Source organism: Geotrypetes seraphini, chromosome 13 (genome assembly GCF_902459505.1).
Source record: "Geotrypetes seraphini chromosome 13, aGeoSer1.1, whole genome shotgun sequence".
Classification (NCBI taxonomy): domain Eukaryota; kingdom Metazoa; phylum Chordata; class Amphibia; order Gymnophiona; family Dermophiidae; genus Geotrypetes; species Geotrypetes seraphini.
In genome coordinates this window covers 72,803,864-72,819,449 of record NC_047096.1, presented here as the reverse complement: position 1 = coordinate 72,819,449, position 15,586 = coordinate 72,803,864, and the positions used below count along the sequence as shown (strand labels likewise).

At 44.7% G+C, this 15,586-nt stretch overlaps 1 protein-coding gene across 1 annotated transcript in view; it reads left to right on the top strand.

Annotated features, from left to right (window-relative positions):
- Window positions 1-15,586, top strand: part of MEIOC (meiosis specific with coiled-coil domain) — a 170,273-nt gene that overhangs the window by 101,060 nt on the left and 53,627 nt on the right. The window contains 1 exon segment of the mRNA XM_033919289.1: window positions 13,031-14,894. Coding sequence (XP_033775180.1) covers window positions 13,031-14,894 — 1,864 coding nt within the window.

Genomic DNA, 15,586 nt, shown 5'->3' with positions numbered 1-15,586 from the left:
ACTGTCCAGCTCAGAGCGTTTCTACCTCCACCACGTCAGGATACCCTAATTCGCCTTTGCCATCAAGTGTCTCATCTCACATAAATTTCAGCAAGACAAATGATGGTTCTGTTCGGTCACATGGCTTCTACAGTTCACGTGACTCCTTTTGCCAGATGTCACCTTCGCGTACTCAGTGAACCCTGGCATCTCAGTGACAACAAGCTACCGACCCAATTTCTCAACAAATTACAGTAACTCCTTTGTTGAAGCAGTCTCTCCACTGGTTGATGCTCTCTTCCAATCTTTCCAGAGGTTTGCTGTTCCACAATCTTCCTCATCAGAAGGTTCTCACAACAGATTCGTCAACCTACACATGGGGAGCCCATCTCGACGGGCTCCGTACCCAAGGTCATTGGACTCCTGCGGACCGTCTTTGTCACATCAATCTATTGAAACTCAGAGCGATTTTCAATGCTCTCAAAACTTTTCAACACCTTCACGACAACGTAGTCCTTGTCCGGACGGACAACCAAGTCGCCATGTACTATGTCAACAAACAGGGAGGTACGGGATCTCACTCCCTTTGTCAAGAAGCTCTAAAGCTCTGGGATTGGGCAATCCATCAAAACATCTTTCTCAGAGCTGCATATATTCAAGGTCAGCACAACTGTCTGGCGGACAAATTGAGTCGTCTTCTGCAACCTCACGAATGGACACTCAATTCCTCGCCTCTACGTCAGGTGTTTGCTCAATGGGGGACCCCTCAGATAGACCTCTTTGCGTCTCCCCTCAACAACAAGCTGTCTCAGTTCTGCTCTCGAATATACTCTCCCCAGCGTCTCGGCAGATGCTTTTTTCCTTGATTGGACTGGTCATTTTCTCTATGCCTTCCCTCCATTCCCTCTGATTTTCAAGACTCTTGTCAAACTTAAGACAGAACGTGCCTCCATGATTCTGATAGCTCTTCGGTGGCCCAGACAACTATGGTACTCCCTTCTACTTCAACTCAGCATCAGGGAGCCTCTGCTTCTACCAGGTTTTCCCTCTCTGCTTACTCAGAGTCAAGGATCCTTGCTACATCCCAACCTGCAGTCTCTACACTTAACAGCTTGGTACCTTTCAACCTAACAGACTCTATACAATTCTCTCAGTCTGTACAAGATATTTTGGTAACTTCCAGAAAGCCGTCCGCTCGGCTGTGTTACGGCCAGAAATGGAGAAGATTTTCTGCTTGGTGTTCCACTCGCTATCTGAAGCCAATGTCTACCTCCTTGGCTTCTGTTTTGGATTATTTACTTCACTTATCACATTCGTGTCAGTCTACATCTGTCCGAGTCCATCTTAGTGCGATTGCTGCTTTTCATCAGCCTCTTGATGGGAAACCTCTGTCTGCACATCCTGTGGTTTCCTGCTTTATGAAAGGACTTTTTAATGTTAATCCACCACTTAAAACCAGCCCCAGTGGTCTGGGATCTCAATGTTGTCTTGGCTCAATTGATGAAGCCTCCATTTGAACCAATTGATAAGGCTCATCTCAAGTACCTTACTTGGAAAGTAGTTTTCCTGATTGCCCTCACGTCTGCTCGAAGAGTCAGTGAGTTACAAGCTTTGGTTGTGGATCCACCTTTCACAGTTTTCCATCATGACAAGGTGGTCCTCCGTACTCATCCAAAATTCTTACCTAAAGTTGTTTCAGAATTTCACATCAATCAATCTGTTGTTCTTCCAGTATTTTTTCCAAAGCCTCACTCTCACCCTGGAGAAGTGGCTCTCCATACTTTGGACTGCAAGTGTGCCTTGGCTTTCTACTTGCAATGCACTCAACCTCACAGGACAGCCCCACAACTTTTCATCTCCTTCGATCCAAATAAGTTGGGGCACCCTGTCTCAAAGCGAACCATCTCCAACTGGATGGCTGCTTGCATCTCTTTCTGCTATGCTCAGGCTGGTCTCCCTCTGCAGGGTCGAGTCACAGGTCACAGAGTTTGAGCAATGGGGCGTCTGTAGCTTTCCTCAGATCAACTCCTATTGAGGAAATCTGCAAGGCTACCACTTGGTCCTCGGTTCATACATTCACCTCTCCTTACTGTCTGGATACTTTCTCCAGAAGGGATGGCCATTTTGGCCAATCTGTTTTGCAAAATCTTTTTTCTTAACTTGCCAACTCTCCCTCCATCTTATTATGCTTAGCTTGGAGGTCACCCACTGTTGAGAATATGCTGCCTGCTTGTCCTGGGATAAAGCACAGTTACTTACCATAACAGTTGTTATACAGGGACAGCAGGCAGATATTCTCACAACCCATCTTCCTCCCCTGGTTTGCTTCTCTGCTAGGTATCTGAACTGAGGTTCCTCACAGGAGACGCGCGCCCTAACTCGGGCGGGAAGGCACTCGTGCATGCGCAGTGTAGCACTCGGAAGCTCTTACAAAGATCTTCAAGCAAGTCTGCTTTCGAGGCTGTCCGCTGCGGGGCTCCGTCGGTGATGTCACCCACTGTTGAGAATATCTGCCTGCTGTCCCTGGATAACAACTGTTACGGTAAGTAACTGTGCTTTTTCTTACTAAGATCTTTTCTTTGTGTTTAATATCTTTTCTTTGTGTTTATTCACACAGGATTGCAGGCCTTTGCAAATATGCATGATACAGTGGTGGCCCTCAATCAAGGGGATGACCCCATGGTCAACCGTCTGTTCAGACCTTCAGCTCTGTTAGAGATTATTATGGACTTTTTGCAGGAGTTAAACCTGGGCTCCCAGCATGTCCCTTCTGCTCTCTGTTCTATAATGAATGGAGTGAGAGCCCTGTCTTCTTTGTTTCCCTGGCATAAGTCATAGAGCATTGGGATGCTCCTGAAGGGTTCTTTAAAGTAGCCAAGACAATGGCTCAGCTGTATCCGATGGAATAGGAGTGTCAGCAGCTGTTTGCTCAGCCCACAGTAGATTCCTTGTTATCCTAGGACAAGCAGGTAGCATATTCTCACATGTGGGTGACATCATCCTCAGAGCCTGGTATGGACAGTGTTAAAAGTGAACTGTCACTTTAAGTTTTAAGAAACTTTGTGACTGCCCGTATCACGCATGCGCGAGTGCCTTCCTGTCCAACGTAGACTCGCAGTTCCCTAGTTTTTCGCAGAGCGAAGAAGTGCTTGTTCTGGACCTTATATAGTCAGCATTGCCTTCAACCCGTATCATGTCTCTACCTGAACTTTGGGCTGTTGTTTTCTTTATTTATTATTTTACAAAAAAAAAAAAGTAAATAGTTCCTGTCTTCATATGGAGCTTCTCAGCTTTCGTTTATTTTCAGTGTTTTTCTCCTTAGAATTTAATCATTAAGTTTAATCTTGCTGCCACAATTTTTTCATCCATGTTAAAATCATTGATGGGCTTTAAAAAGTGCTGTCGGTGCCAGTAGTTTATTTCCATCACTGACCCATATAGCTGGTGTTTGCAGTATTTAGTCCCTATGCATTGTGTTGAGTTCTGGCTGCACTGTTCTACTGTTTTGGGTCCCTGGTTTGGTAATAAGGTTGCATATACCATTAAAGTCTGAAATAAACAGTGCCTGCATCTTGTACATAGTCTGCAGTTTTTGTTTTTTTTGCTTTGCTGCTTGGTTTGCTGCAGTTCTGTGGATTTTTCTTTTGCTTGCACTGTTCTACCTTTTAGAAGCACTCACTGAAAGCTCATCACATTCAACAAGAGAAGCTCTTTAGTTCAGCTATGGACACCAGAAAACATTCTGAGCCTGTGATACCAGCAGTACCAGCATCAGCATCAAAAGAGATTCTAGCATTGGGAAAGCTAGCTAAGTATCCATCTTCTTCCCAACCAGCATCACAAGCCTCTACAGCAGGGGTGTCAAAGTTGGTCCTTGAGGGCCGCAATTCAGTCGAGTTTTCAGGATTTCCCCAATGAATATGCATGAGGTCTCTTTGCATGCACTTCTTTCAATACATATTCATTGGGGAAATCCTGAAAACACAACTGGATTGCGCCCTCAAGGACTGACTTTGAGACCTGTGCTCTACCCTGTCCTGGAGGAACGCCAGGCCAATCGGGTTTTCAGGCTAGCCCTAATGAATATGCATGAGAGAGATTTGCATATGATGGAAGTGATAGGCATGCAAATTTGCTTCATGCATATTCATTAGGGCTAGCCTGAAAACCCAATTGGCCTGGTGTTCCTCCAGGACAGGGTTGGGAACCACTGCTCTACAGCATCAAGCGTCTCGATGCAGGCTAAAAGGTGACGCCTCCACTCCATCTCTGCAGGTTGTGTCTCCTTCAGAGCGTACATCCTCATCGAAGTCACCCACCCCTAGACACCCTGATGGTACTGATGGTACTGGCTGCAGCTCTTCAAGGATTAACTCAGTGAGTTCTTCAGGAGGGAGATCGGTGACATGTTTAAGTTAACATACGACAACAGTACCGGCCCAGCTTAAACATAGCACCTCGAGGCCACAGGGTACCATTTTCAGATCTCCATCGAGGTGTTGGTTTATGTCTCATCAATTTACCAGTAGACAATGACGCTCTCCATCAAGATATTGATTCTCAGCATCACAACGCTCTCCATCAAAACATCGTCGCTCTACATCGATACATTGATGTTTTTCCTTGATGCATCAACACGCTTCATCAACTAGACACTCTGCTGCAAGACACCATCTATCTACATCGTATTGTTCCCATGTTTGTTGGGAGAAGAGAACTTCCCATCACTCCTCTTCATCAGATCGGTACTGAAGACATCGAGGTGCATCGTCTCATCAATCTCACCATTCCCCTCTGCATTCTTCTTAGAGAGTCACCTGCGGAGGAGCTATGAACAGCGCCAGGCCAGAAGGCACTCATGCATGTGTGGTGCGGTAGTTCACAAATTTTCTCAAATTCTTAAAAGTGGCGATGCACTTTTAAAGTTGTCTTTACCGGGGCTCTGTGGATGATGTCACTCGCATGTGAGAATATCTGCCTGATGTCCCTGGATAACACCTGTTACGGTAAGTAACTGTGCTACTGGGCTTGATGGACCTTTGGTCTGACCCAGTAAGGCTATTCTTATGTTATGTACTAAATCAGAAAATTGAAAGAATAGGATGAAACACAATCAAACCTAATAGATTAAAAATAAAAAAATAGAGTTTTTATAAATAAAACAAATTAAAAAACGATTCCTTTGGCTTCATCATTGGTCCAAAGATGCAGTTTCCAAGCAACGTTTGATTAAGCTGCTTTTCAAAGGAAAGCTGCTATTTGACGAGGACTTAGACACATTAGTCAAGGATTTGTGATTTATCCCAGGTCAAGCAGGCAGCATATTCTCACATGTGGAACTCCCTAGCTTACTATGAAGGGATGGAGGGAGAGTTGGCCATTAGGAAAATAAATGTTGCAATGCTGCTTGGCCAGTATCCAAGAAAATGATTTCCACATGGTTGGCCTCATGTATCTCCTTCTGTTATTCTCAGGCTGGGCTGTCACTGAAGAGTCGTGTCACAGCCCAGAAAGTCAGAGCTATGGCAGCTTCAGTTGCATTCCTCGCTGAACTCCTATTGATGAAATCTGTAAAGCTGCTACTTGGTCCTCAGTTCATACATTCACATCACACTACTGTTTGGAATCTTATTCCAGACAAGATGGTCACTTTGGCCAAGCAGTATTGCAAAATTTATTTTCCTAATGGCCAACTCTTCCTCCATCCCTTCATAGTAAGGTCATCCTCAAGATGCTTGTTATCCGAGGACAAGCAGGCAACATATTCTCGCATGTGGGACTCGCTCTTACCACAACCTCTGGCAATGTGTAAACCACTGAGATCTATTGTGTACAGATCCCCCGCAATATAGTAAATTTTTAATAAATCAAACCATTCCACCAAGGAATCCATAACTTGCTGATCCCAGCTCAGGCAAGCCCTTGCGGCACAGGAGCTAAAGACTACTGCCTATAAAGAAAGAGCTGAAACCTCAAAGGACAAAGAAAATACATGCTTCCTGTCCTGTACGTCCTTAAGCACTATATTCTCCCCCCACCTCCCGCTCCACAGGTACCGTCATCTTCTTGGTCACTGCAGCCACCAAAAAGTCCACTCGAGGCAGCTCAAGCTTATCTTGCTCCTCCTGAGATATTGGCCATTTTAGGATTAGCAGAGGCCACAGATAAGGGATCAAATGAGGAAATATTAAGGGCCTACAGCCTGTGAAAGACCCTGGTAGCTGTGGGATCATCGGCTTCATGGATCACTATCTTTGTCCCCTAAGTTCTTCCTAAACATGTCCAAAACGGAATGTGCAGGAGAAGGGGACACTAATCCCAAATCAGATACTGAGAAAACATGCCTACGCTTGGCAGCCAGACCCTCTTGCTGAGACTGGGAAGACAGAGCAGGGCCCAAAACTACAGGAAAGCTAGACAGTGCTCCTGCCTCATCACTCCCCCCAAAAAAACAAATAAGCCTTGTGCAGTAACAAAACAAATTCCAGAGAAAATGGCTGCAAGGGAAATGTCTGCCCCATGCCAGCAACTTCAGTCTGAGCAGAAATAACAGATAGATGTGGATGGTAAGGCTGGCCCCAAACTCAAAACCTCAATGGCTGAAACCGCAGGAAGATCCTTTTGAAGAGACAAAATGGCCACTGTTAGCTGAGAAGCAGGCCACCCCCTCCTCCACGCAGGAAAAACCTTTGGAGCCTGTTACCGCCAGATCTGCAGAAAAAGAGCTACCACAACCACTCGAACAGACTCCTGATGCTGCTTGGTGCTTCCCACAGCGCAAGCAGCATTTAACACATCAGCCATTGTTACTAAAAGCCACAAACAACCGTGCTGCATCCAACAGGAAAAGGAGATTTAAAGGGCCACTTACCCAAATCGCAGGCATAGAGAAGGGAGAGAAAACAGCAGTAAACCACCCCTGAATGCAGCAGAGACCCCCCATGAGTACAGGCAGTTGGTGAATCCTCTATGTGACCCAATGGTTGATCCGGTCTTCTTCCCATCAGGAAAGTTTGCAGGTTACTTAGAGGGTGATTTCTCTGTTGCAATTGTTGGGCTGGGAGTCAGATTCGACACAATTCAGGGGAGGGTCTTTCTGCCTGAAGACCAGGACGTGAAGTTGCAATCTCAGGTTTGCGTGCTGATCCGGCTACCATACCCACGGAAGTGGGATTTTTTTCCAGGTTCAGGGCTCTATGGTGGCTCTGGAGGTAGTTCCCTGGGTACGCTTTCATATGAGGCCTCTTCAGCGCTCTCTTCTCTCCCGATGGTCTCACCTTTGATGGATGCCGCAGGCCTTGTGCAGCATGGATTGGTGACTGGACAGTGCCAGTCTCTTCCAATGGATGCTCCTTGTGACCCCGGTGTGGCAGGTGGTCACGGCAGATGCCAATCTGATCGGCTGTGGGGCTCAGTGCCTGCAGGCATCGGCACATAGTGTGTGGTCCCTGGAGGAGGCTCACTGCTCCATCAATCTTCTGGAATTGAGAGGATCAGATTTGCCCTCTTGGAGTTTCGGAATCTGATTCAGGGCAGGCCGACAAGGGCCCTCTTAGACAGTGTCTTGGCGGTCGCCTACATCATCATGCAAGGGGGCACAAGGAGCCCTCGATTAGCTCAGGAAGACTCGGGCTCTGCTTCTGTGGGCCAAGTCGTATCTTCTGCTTTTGTCAGTGGCTCACATTGTGGGGTCATCCAACGTTCAGGCAGACTTCCTCAGCAGAAATCTTCTAGATCTAGGAGCATGGGAACTGTCACAGGAGGCATTCCAGCTTATAGTTCAAAGGTGGGGGCATCCAGAGTTGGATCTCATGGCCTTTACTCGAAATGCAAAACTTTCTCGTTTCTTCAGCAGCCTCTGGGAACTGTTTTCCGAGAGGGTTGATGCCTTGGCTCTCCCGTGGCTTGATGGACCATTGGTCTGAGCCAGTAAGGCTATTCTTATGTCTTTCCCCCCTGGCTGATGATAGGCCAAGTGTTACTTCGAGTTGCTCACTTCAGGGGGAAAGTAGTCTTTGTCTGCTCTGGATTAGCCACACCATCTATGGTATGCGGATCTGCTGGGTCTGGCGATGGGGATTCCTATCTGGCTGCCGAAAATGCTGGACGTACTAGTGCAGGGTCTGATACAGATTGATGATCCCTCTCGCTTTGGTCTTATGGCCTGGCTATTGAGCGGTCAAGGCTGAGGCATAAGGGAATTTTGTAAGGTTATTTCTACTCTGCTGCAGGCAAAGAAGATGTCTACATCCATGGCTTCCCTCAAAGATATCACCTTGAAGACGGTCTTTCAGGTGGCTCTGGTGTTGGGTATCCGAGCTGCAGACTCTGTCCTGCAGAAATCCCTTTCTCTGTTTCATGGCTGCTGGGGTGTCAGTATGGCCAGTTCCTTCCTTTCTTCCTAAGCTGGTTTCTTCTTTTCATGCCAAGCACTTTTTCTCCCCTCTTTCAGGGAGGAGGACTATGGGTCGCACTTCTAGACTTTGTGCCTTCTCGATGTGCAGGAGGATGCTGTTACATTAACTTCAAGTTACACTATCTTCAAGTTACTAATGACTTTAGGCAGTTGGATCACCTCTTTGTCTTGTTCTCGGGCCCTAAGAAGGGCTTGGCAGCTTCCAAGACTTCGTGGGCCGGTGGTTCCGGGAGGCTATACTTCTTGGCTGGTAAGCCAGTTCCACTGGATTTGTGCACGCACTTCACTAGAGTGGTCATGACTTCTTGGGTGCAGTCTAAAGACTTTTTCTTAGAGGAGATTTGTAGGGCTGCAATGTGGTCCTCCTCGAATACATTCTCCAAACATTATCGTTTGGATGTGACCGCGCGTGGGGAGTCTGCATTTGGTGCTCTGGTTATCATGGAGGCTGCGTTGGCTTCCCAATCTGCTGAGGATTGCTTTGCTACATCCCACTAGTCTCGATTCATCTGCTGCAGGTGCTAAGGAAGGGAAAATTATGCCTTACCTGTTAACCTTCTTTCCATTGGCCACAGCAGATGAATACAGAGCCCCACCCATTCAGGATTTGGGATTTTTCTGCGGTTGCTTCTCATTAAGTGGATTTTTTGTGGCATTGTTGCAGTTGGTTGTTGTTGGTCTATGGTTGGTCTTTGTTCTGGGAAAGAAGTTTTTTAATATACATGCAGTTGTGTGGTTCCTGATGCTTGGGCAAGGAACGATACTAAATGGCAAGAAGGGGTTCCATCCAAGAGGAGCATCTTCAATTCAGTTCAATAGCTCCACTTCAATTCAGTTCTCTAACTCCACTTGCAATATCCCATTAGTCTCTGGATTCATCTGCTGTGTCTAAAGGAAAGAAAATTAACAGGTAAGGCATAATTTTTCCATCTGACACCGCACAGCCAGAGCATCCCTCAGCTCTACAAAACTAGGCCAGCCCAGGAGCTAAGCAGCAGAGACCAGGAGCTAGGAGAAGCCCATCCATCTTCCTGCTGGAGTTAAGAGCATACCGACTGACAAGGAGGCTTGCCATCCAATAAGGCACAGTTCAGAATTAGTACTCTTATCTCCACCAGCAGGTAGATGCATTTCCCTGCTATCTACAGACAACTGTTACAGGCAAGCAGCTTTATTTTTTGTATATTCCATTGGTTTGTACTGGTTTAGCAGGATGAAAGGTAAGGTGAAATTTATTCTTACCTGTTTAATTTCCTTTTCCTTTAATCCTCCTAGTCCAGGGAAGACGGGGAGATTATGTCTTCTTTTATGCCCTACAGTGTAACTTTCTTAATGTTATCAAATGGTGAGATCTGGTTTTCACACTCCACTGCTTTGGCATTAGCATACTGGAGGGTTCTACATTTCACCAGCTGGTGATGTCATTGGAAGATTTCAGTTTCTCTTTTATCTGCTGGTAGGGAGACACAGTCCATTGGTCTCGACTGGTTTAGCAGGATTCAAAGAAGAACACAGATAATACATTTCACCTTACACTACTAAGGTAAAATACCTATCCACAGCCTTTGAAACTTTATTTCCTTTGAGGATTTCTATATTACACTTTAGAGATGGTGGATTTTAAGCTGTGTTTATTAGTGTTGCCCGATTCATGATTCAAATCGATTCACTGATTCACTTCGGGTGAATCGAATCGATTTACTCCACCAAAAAATCGGCCTCCCGATTCATTGACTGACCCTCGCCCCTAAAGCAGGAGCGCCGGCACTGCCTCTTGCTGGCCTACCGCTCCTGCTTTAGATGGTGAGTGGGGAGGGTCAGTCGGGAAGTGGCTTATCCGCTAGTGTCTGGCTTCATAGAACATAGAAACATAGAAAGATGACGGCAGAAAAGGGCTACAGCCCATCAAGTCTGCCCACTCTTCTGACCCACCCCATCAAGTCTGAGTGCTAATGACCCATTTCCCTAACTCGACCCCCGTAAGGATCCCACGTGGATGTCCCATTTGTTTTTAAAGTCGAGTACACTGGTGGCCTTGACCACTTGCACCGGAAGTTTGTTCCACTGATCCACCACCCTTTCTGTAAAGAAATACTTCCTGGTGTCACCATTAAATTTCCCTCCTCTGAGTTTGAACAGGTGCCCCCTTGTGACCGAGGGTCCCTTAGGGAAGAATATATCGCTTTCCGCCTCGACACGACCTGTGATGTACTTAAACGCCTCAATCATGTCTCCCCTTTCTCTATGCTCCTCAAGAGTGTAGAGCTGCAGTTTATCCAGTCTTTTCTCGTATGGGAGACTCTTGAGTCTAGAGACCATTCTAGTGGCCATTCGCTGGACCGATTCAGCTCGAAGCACATCTTTTCGGTAGTGTGGTCTCCAAAATTGCACACAGTATTCCAGGTGAGGTCTCACCATGGTTCTGTAGTGAGACCTCACCTGGAATACTGTGTGCAATAAGTTGTCTGAGCTGTCTTCCCTCTGCCGCGGTCCCGCCCCTTCTCTGATGTCAGAGAAGGGGCGGGACAGCGGCAGAAGGAAGACAACTCGGACATCCTATGGCAGCTTACAAAGTTTGCTAGAGCCAGCGATCTTCTGCAGGGAAAGGCTGCTGAATTTCAATAAATTAAACACGTAGGCCTAATGGGGGGAGGGGGATTGTAGTCCTTCATGGGGGGTGCAGGCTTTCCGGGGGAGGGGAATTGTAATCCTTCTGGGGGGAGGGGGATTGTAGTCCTTCAGGGGGGTGCAGGCTTTCCGGTGGGAGGGGGATTGTAGTCCTTCATGGGGGGGGGTGCAGGCTTTCCGGTGGGAGAGGGATTGTAGTCCTTCATGGGGGGGGGGTGTAGTCCGTCGGGGGTGCAGGCCTTCAGAAGGGACAGACAGGCCTTCGGGGGGGGGGATGCAGCCATCCAGGGGGAGGGGTACAGGCTTGTCTTCAGGGGTGGGGTGTAGGTCTTCAGGGGGTAACATGCAAGCCGTCAGGAGTGGGGTGTAGGCATTTAGGGGGGACATGTAGGCCTTCAGGGGTGGGGTGTAGGCCTTCAGGAGGGGTGCAGATGTTCAGGGGCCCTGGTGTAGAAGTGCACAGAGGGAAGGGGGGGTTCAAAGAGACGTGCATATGCTGGACTTTGGGGGGAAGAAATAATGGGTCTAAAACAGAGGAGAGGGAGAGAGATGGTGGACAATGGGATTTAGGAATGAAAGGGAGAGATGGTGGACCCTGGGGTGGTGGGGAAGGAGGGAGCGATGCTAGATGAAAGGACAGTTGAGAGAAGGTGGATGGAGATGAAAAAAAGGAAAGATTCCAGACCTCTGGGAGAGGGAAGGGAAATGGAAGGGGAGGACAGAGATGGAAGATTGATGGTTAGCACAGAGAAAGAGGAAAGAAGGAGATCCTGGCAAGCAAGTTATCAGAAGGCAACCAGAGCCTGGGGCCAACAGATTCTTCAAACTTTCGAAAAATAAAAGAACAAAAGAGCATTTGGAAAAGTTGAAAGGGGACAGATTCAAAACAAATGCTAGGAAGTTCTTCTTTACCCAACGTGTGGTGGACACCTGGAATGCACTTCCAGAGGATGTAATAGGGCAGAGTACGGTACTGAGGTTTAAGAAAGGCTTGGACAATTTCCTGCTGAAAAAGGGGATAGAAGGGTATTAATAGAGGATTACTGCACAGGTTCTGGACCTGTTGGGCCGCCGCGTGAGCGGACTGCTGGGCACGATGGACCTCAGGTCATACACAGCAGAGGCATTGCTTATGTTCTTAACAAGATTTGAATAATGACCAGACAAGAAAAGGTAGAAAAACTAATTCTATTTTCTGTTTTGTGATTACAATATGTCAGATTTGAAACGTGTATCCTGCCAGAGCTGGTGTTAGACGGCGAACGTGAGTTAGGATTTAACAGAGAGAGGAAAAGTCTTTTTTGTTTGTTTATTTTGTTTACACCACAGCACCAGTGTGGTTAGGAGAGGGCAAAGGGGGTGAAGAGGCTATAAAATAAACCCACCAGGATGTTTAAAAAAAAACACCCAATTGGGCAGGAAAATCAAATCGAATTGAAAAATCGATTCAATAGGCTGAATCGAATCAAAAATTTTTTTCCTGAATCGGGCAGCACTAGTGTTTATTGTATGGGCTTATAACACAGAAAAAAAACATTTTCCTGTTGGGTTGATATTCAAAGTGATTTAACTACCCAGAAATAGCTCCTGGCCAGTTAAATTGCCTGTTTGAGACTAACTGCTAATTTTCGTTGGCAGTTAACCAGTCAGTGCCAAACTCAAAACTGGCTGTTTTGGGGGGCATTCTAGAAGTGGAGTTAGCACTTGACCAATTAAGTGCGATATTCAGAATTTAACCAACCAGTTTAACTACATAAAAGTTGTTTCTATCTTTATGCGGTAACCCATAGTCAGTTAAGTGATGAATATTTGTTAGCTTCACAAATCCAGAAATCTGATGCTGATTCCCAGACATAACATTAAATTTCCAGGTTTAACGTTGGCGGTGGGATCAAAGTGCTGAGTGTTGTCAGCTGAATATCAATCCCTGTGTTTCTTGGGTTAAATATGATTTTTATTTGTTTTAAAACAGAATTATTACTAAATATCTGCATTTACCTGTTTTAGGATCTGCTCTTCTAGTTTAAAATCTGTATGGCCTGTGAACACAAGCAAATTAACAGACCACCATGATCTTTTGTCAGAAGCTAAAAGATCAACTGATGCAGCCTTCTCTCAACAGTCTATGTATAGTGGTGATTCCATATCCGCAGTCGAAAAGCAGTATCTGCACAATGGCACAATCATACCACAACAAAAAATAGATGAACTCTATCATGGTCTTACAGGTTCGGACCTTGACGAGCAATGGTTATACCCATCTCGAGCTGACAGTACTAGCTGTTACAATATATCAACCAATGAAAATACCAAAACATTTCAAGAATATTCATTTGTGAAAAACTGCTTTACACCCCAATCTGGGCTTTCAGAAGTCATGAAAGAATCAGCAGTAGATTCTTACCCCTATGGAAGGGATAAAATGTGTTCCAAAGGAGTTGATACACAACTGCAACAAAAAAGAGCAGAATTATTTCTTTCACAGTTTAACAGGTACTCTGATGATGCTGATTATTGTAGGTATGCTGACTATTCACATGTTAATAAATCCAAGCATAATAAATGTTCAAACTTTGGAGTTCAGGATGCCAAGAAGCTTGCCAATGGAAACCTTGAAACGTCATCTGTGGAAACAGATACTTACACTAAACTGTTTCAGTTAAAACAAGCAAGTCAGAAGAAAATTGAGGACATCATGCCAGACCAACATAACTTTAAATTTAAGACTTCATCACTCATATCAGATAAGCAGTTCCCAAAGGAAACATTTCCTTCTGACTTTGGCTTAAAATCAGAGTATGGAATGAAAGCTCACTCGGTATGTGCTGGGAATAATGATTATACAAATGTCTTAGAAAAGCAGCATAATTCCAAACTTGATCCTCAAAGTTCAGAATATTTTAAACCAGCAAGCTTAACAAATTCTGCATCTTCTGGTATAGTAAATGTAAACAGACCAACATGGATAAACATTCAGGCAGAAAACAGTAGCTCTGCTCCTTATCGAAATCAAAGTCACTTGATGAAACTGAACAATCATTTGTCTGTTCAATCAAAAAACTCCAGCCATGCCTCTGAGTTTTCCCAGTTATCATCTACAAATGTAACTTCAAATAGCGGCTCACTGTACCAGAAATACTGCCAAGAAAACCCTTCAACGTTTTCCAATTTTGATTTCAATTACAACAGTACAGAAAGAATGCAATCTGCTAATAATATAGAAGGTTTGACTAAAGTTGAGGATGAAGTTCTGTTTGAATCAGTTACTGACAAAAAACTAAAGCAGATAAATGGATTTTGTGATAACTACTCGGTACAGCAGTTTGGTCCTGCAGATAATCTGAACAAACATAATTTCCAAACCAAGTCTCAAAGTGGACATTATGATTTTGAGGAAGGGCAAAAACAATTGGATGGTTTGCCCCAAAATGCTTGTCAAGATCTGTTGGAAACTCAGTACAACAATAACCACAGGCAAGGAAGTGGAGATAGTAATACTGTTAGCAACAATCGTTTGAATCGCACACAATCCTCTTGCTTTTCAAATACATACATGATGGGCGACTTAAGGCAGAACCACAATTTTCAACAGTTTGGTTCTACTGGATTTCCATCAAGATCCACTCATCCATTCAGTCACTCTCTTGTCCCCCTGATGGATTCATATGATTTGTTTTCTTATGAAGATTTAGGTCATTTATATCCTTATTTTAATGACATGATCTATGGTGATAATTCTTTTCCTGGTTTTGTACCAACTTTTGGATTTCAGAGGCCACTGAAAATCCGTAGTGGTCCAGCAAGCGAGCTACATGTTCGGCTGGAAGAATGCTATGAACAATGGAGAGCCCTGGAAAAAGAAAGAAAGAAGGTAACAGAAGTCATGTATGCTAGCTTTTATATTTTTACCAAGACACAAATCTGAGCAAATGTGTTGTATGACATTCTTATATTGATATAGCAATCTTTCAAGTATACTAAAATATACATACACACACACGCGATCTTGGTTTGTTAAATTGTTTTGGTTTTGGATTAATTTTGTTTTTCATTTTAACCCTTCTGGGGTTCTGAATATGAATCTGTTATTTAATTCATTTTCTATCCCATTGTCCCCAAAGAGCTCAGAACGGGTTACAGGTTAAACATACATAGTATACAGTTAAACAGGTTATGATTTGCACTGGATTTGCAATAATTTCTGTATGTTTGTTATAACTTATTATCCTAACTTGACACATACTAGGGGTCTAATACTAATATATATATATAATATACTGTTTATCGGTTACAATTTACCATAGTTATCCTTACAGTGCAAGTTTTCCAATATAAGTTTTATCCTATAATAGGTCTCTTTTTCTCCTTTGTTATATCTTTAGTATGTAAGTAATTGTTTATACAGTTGCTTTAGTTAGGTTGTGAGCCCATTGGACAGATAGGGAAGTTCCAGGCACCTAATATTAGATATTTTATTGTTTGTGAACTGCTGTGAACTTCGAAGAGGTATTGGCGGTATACAAATAAAAATTACAGTATATATATGTGTGTGTGTGTATGTGT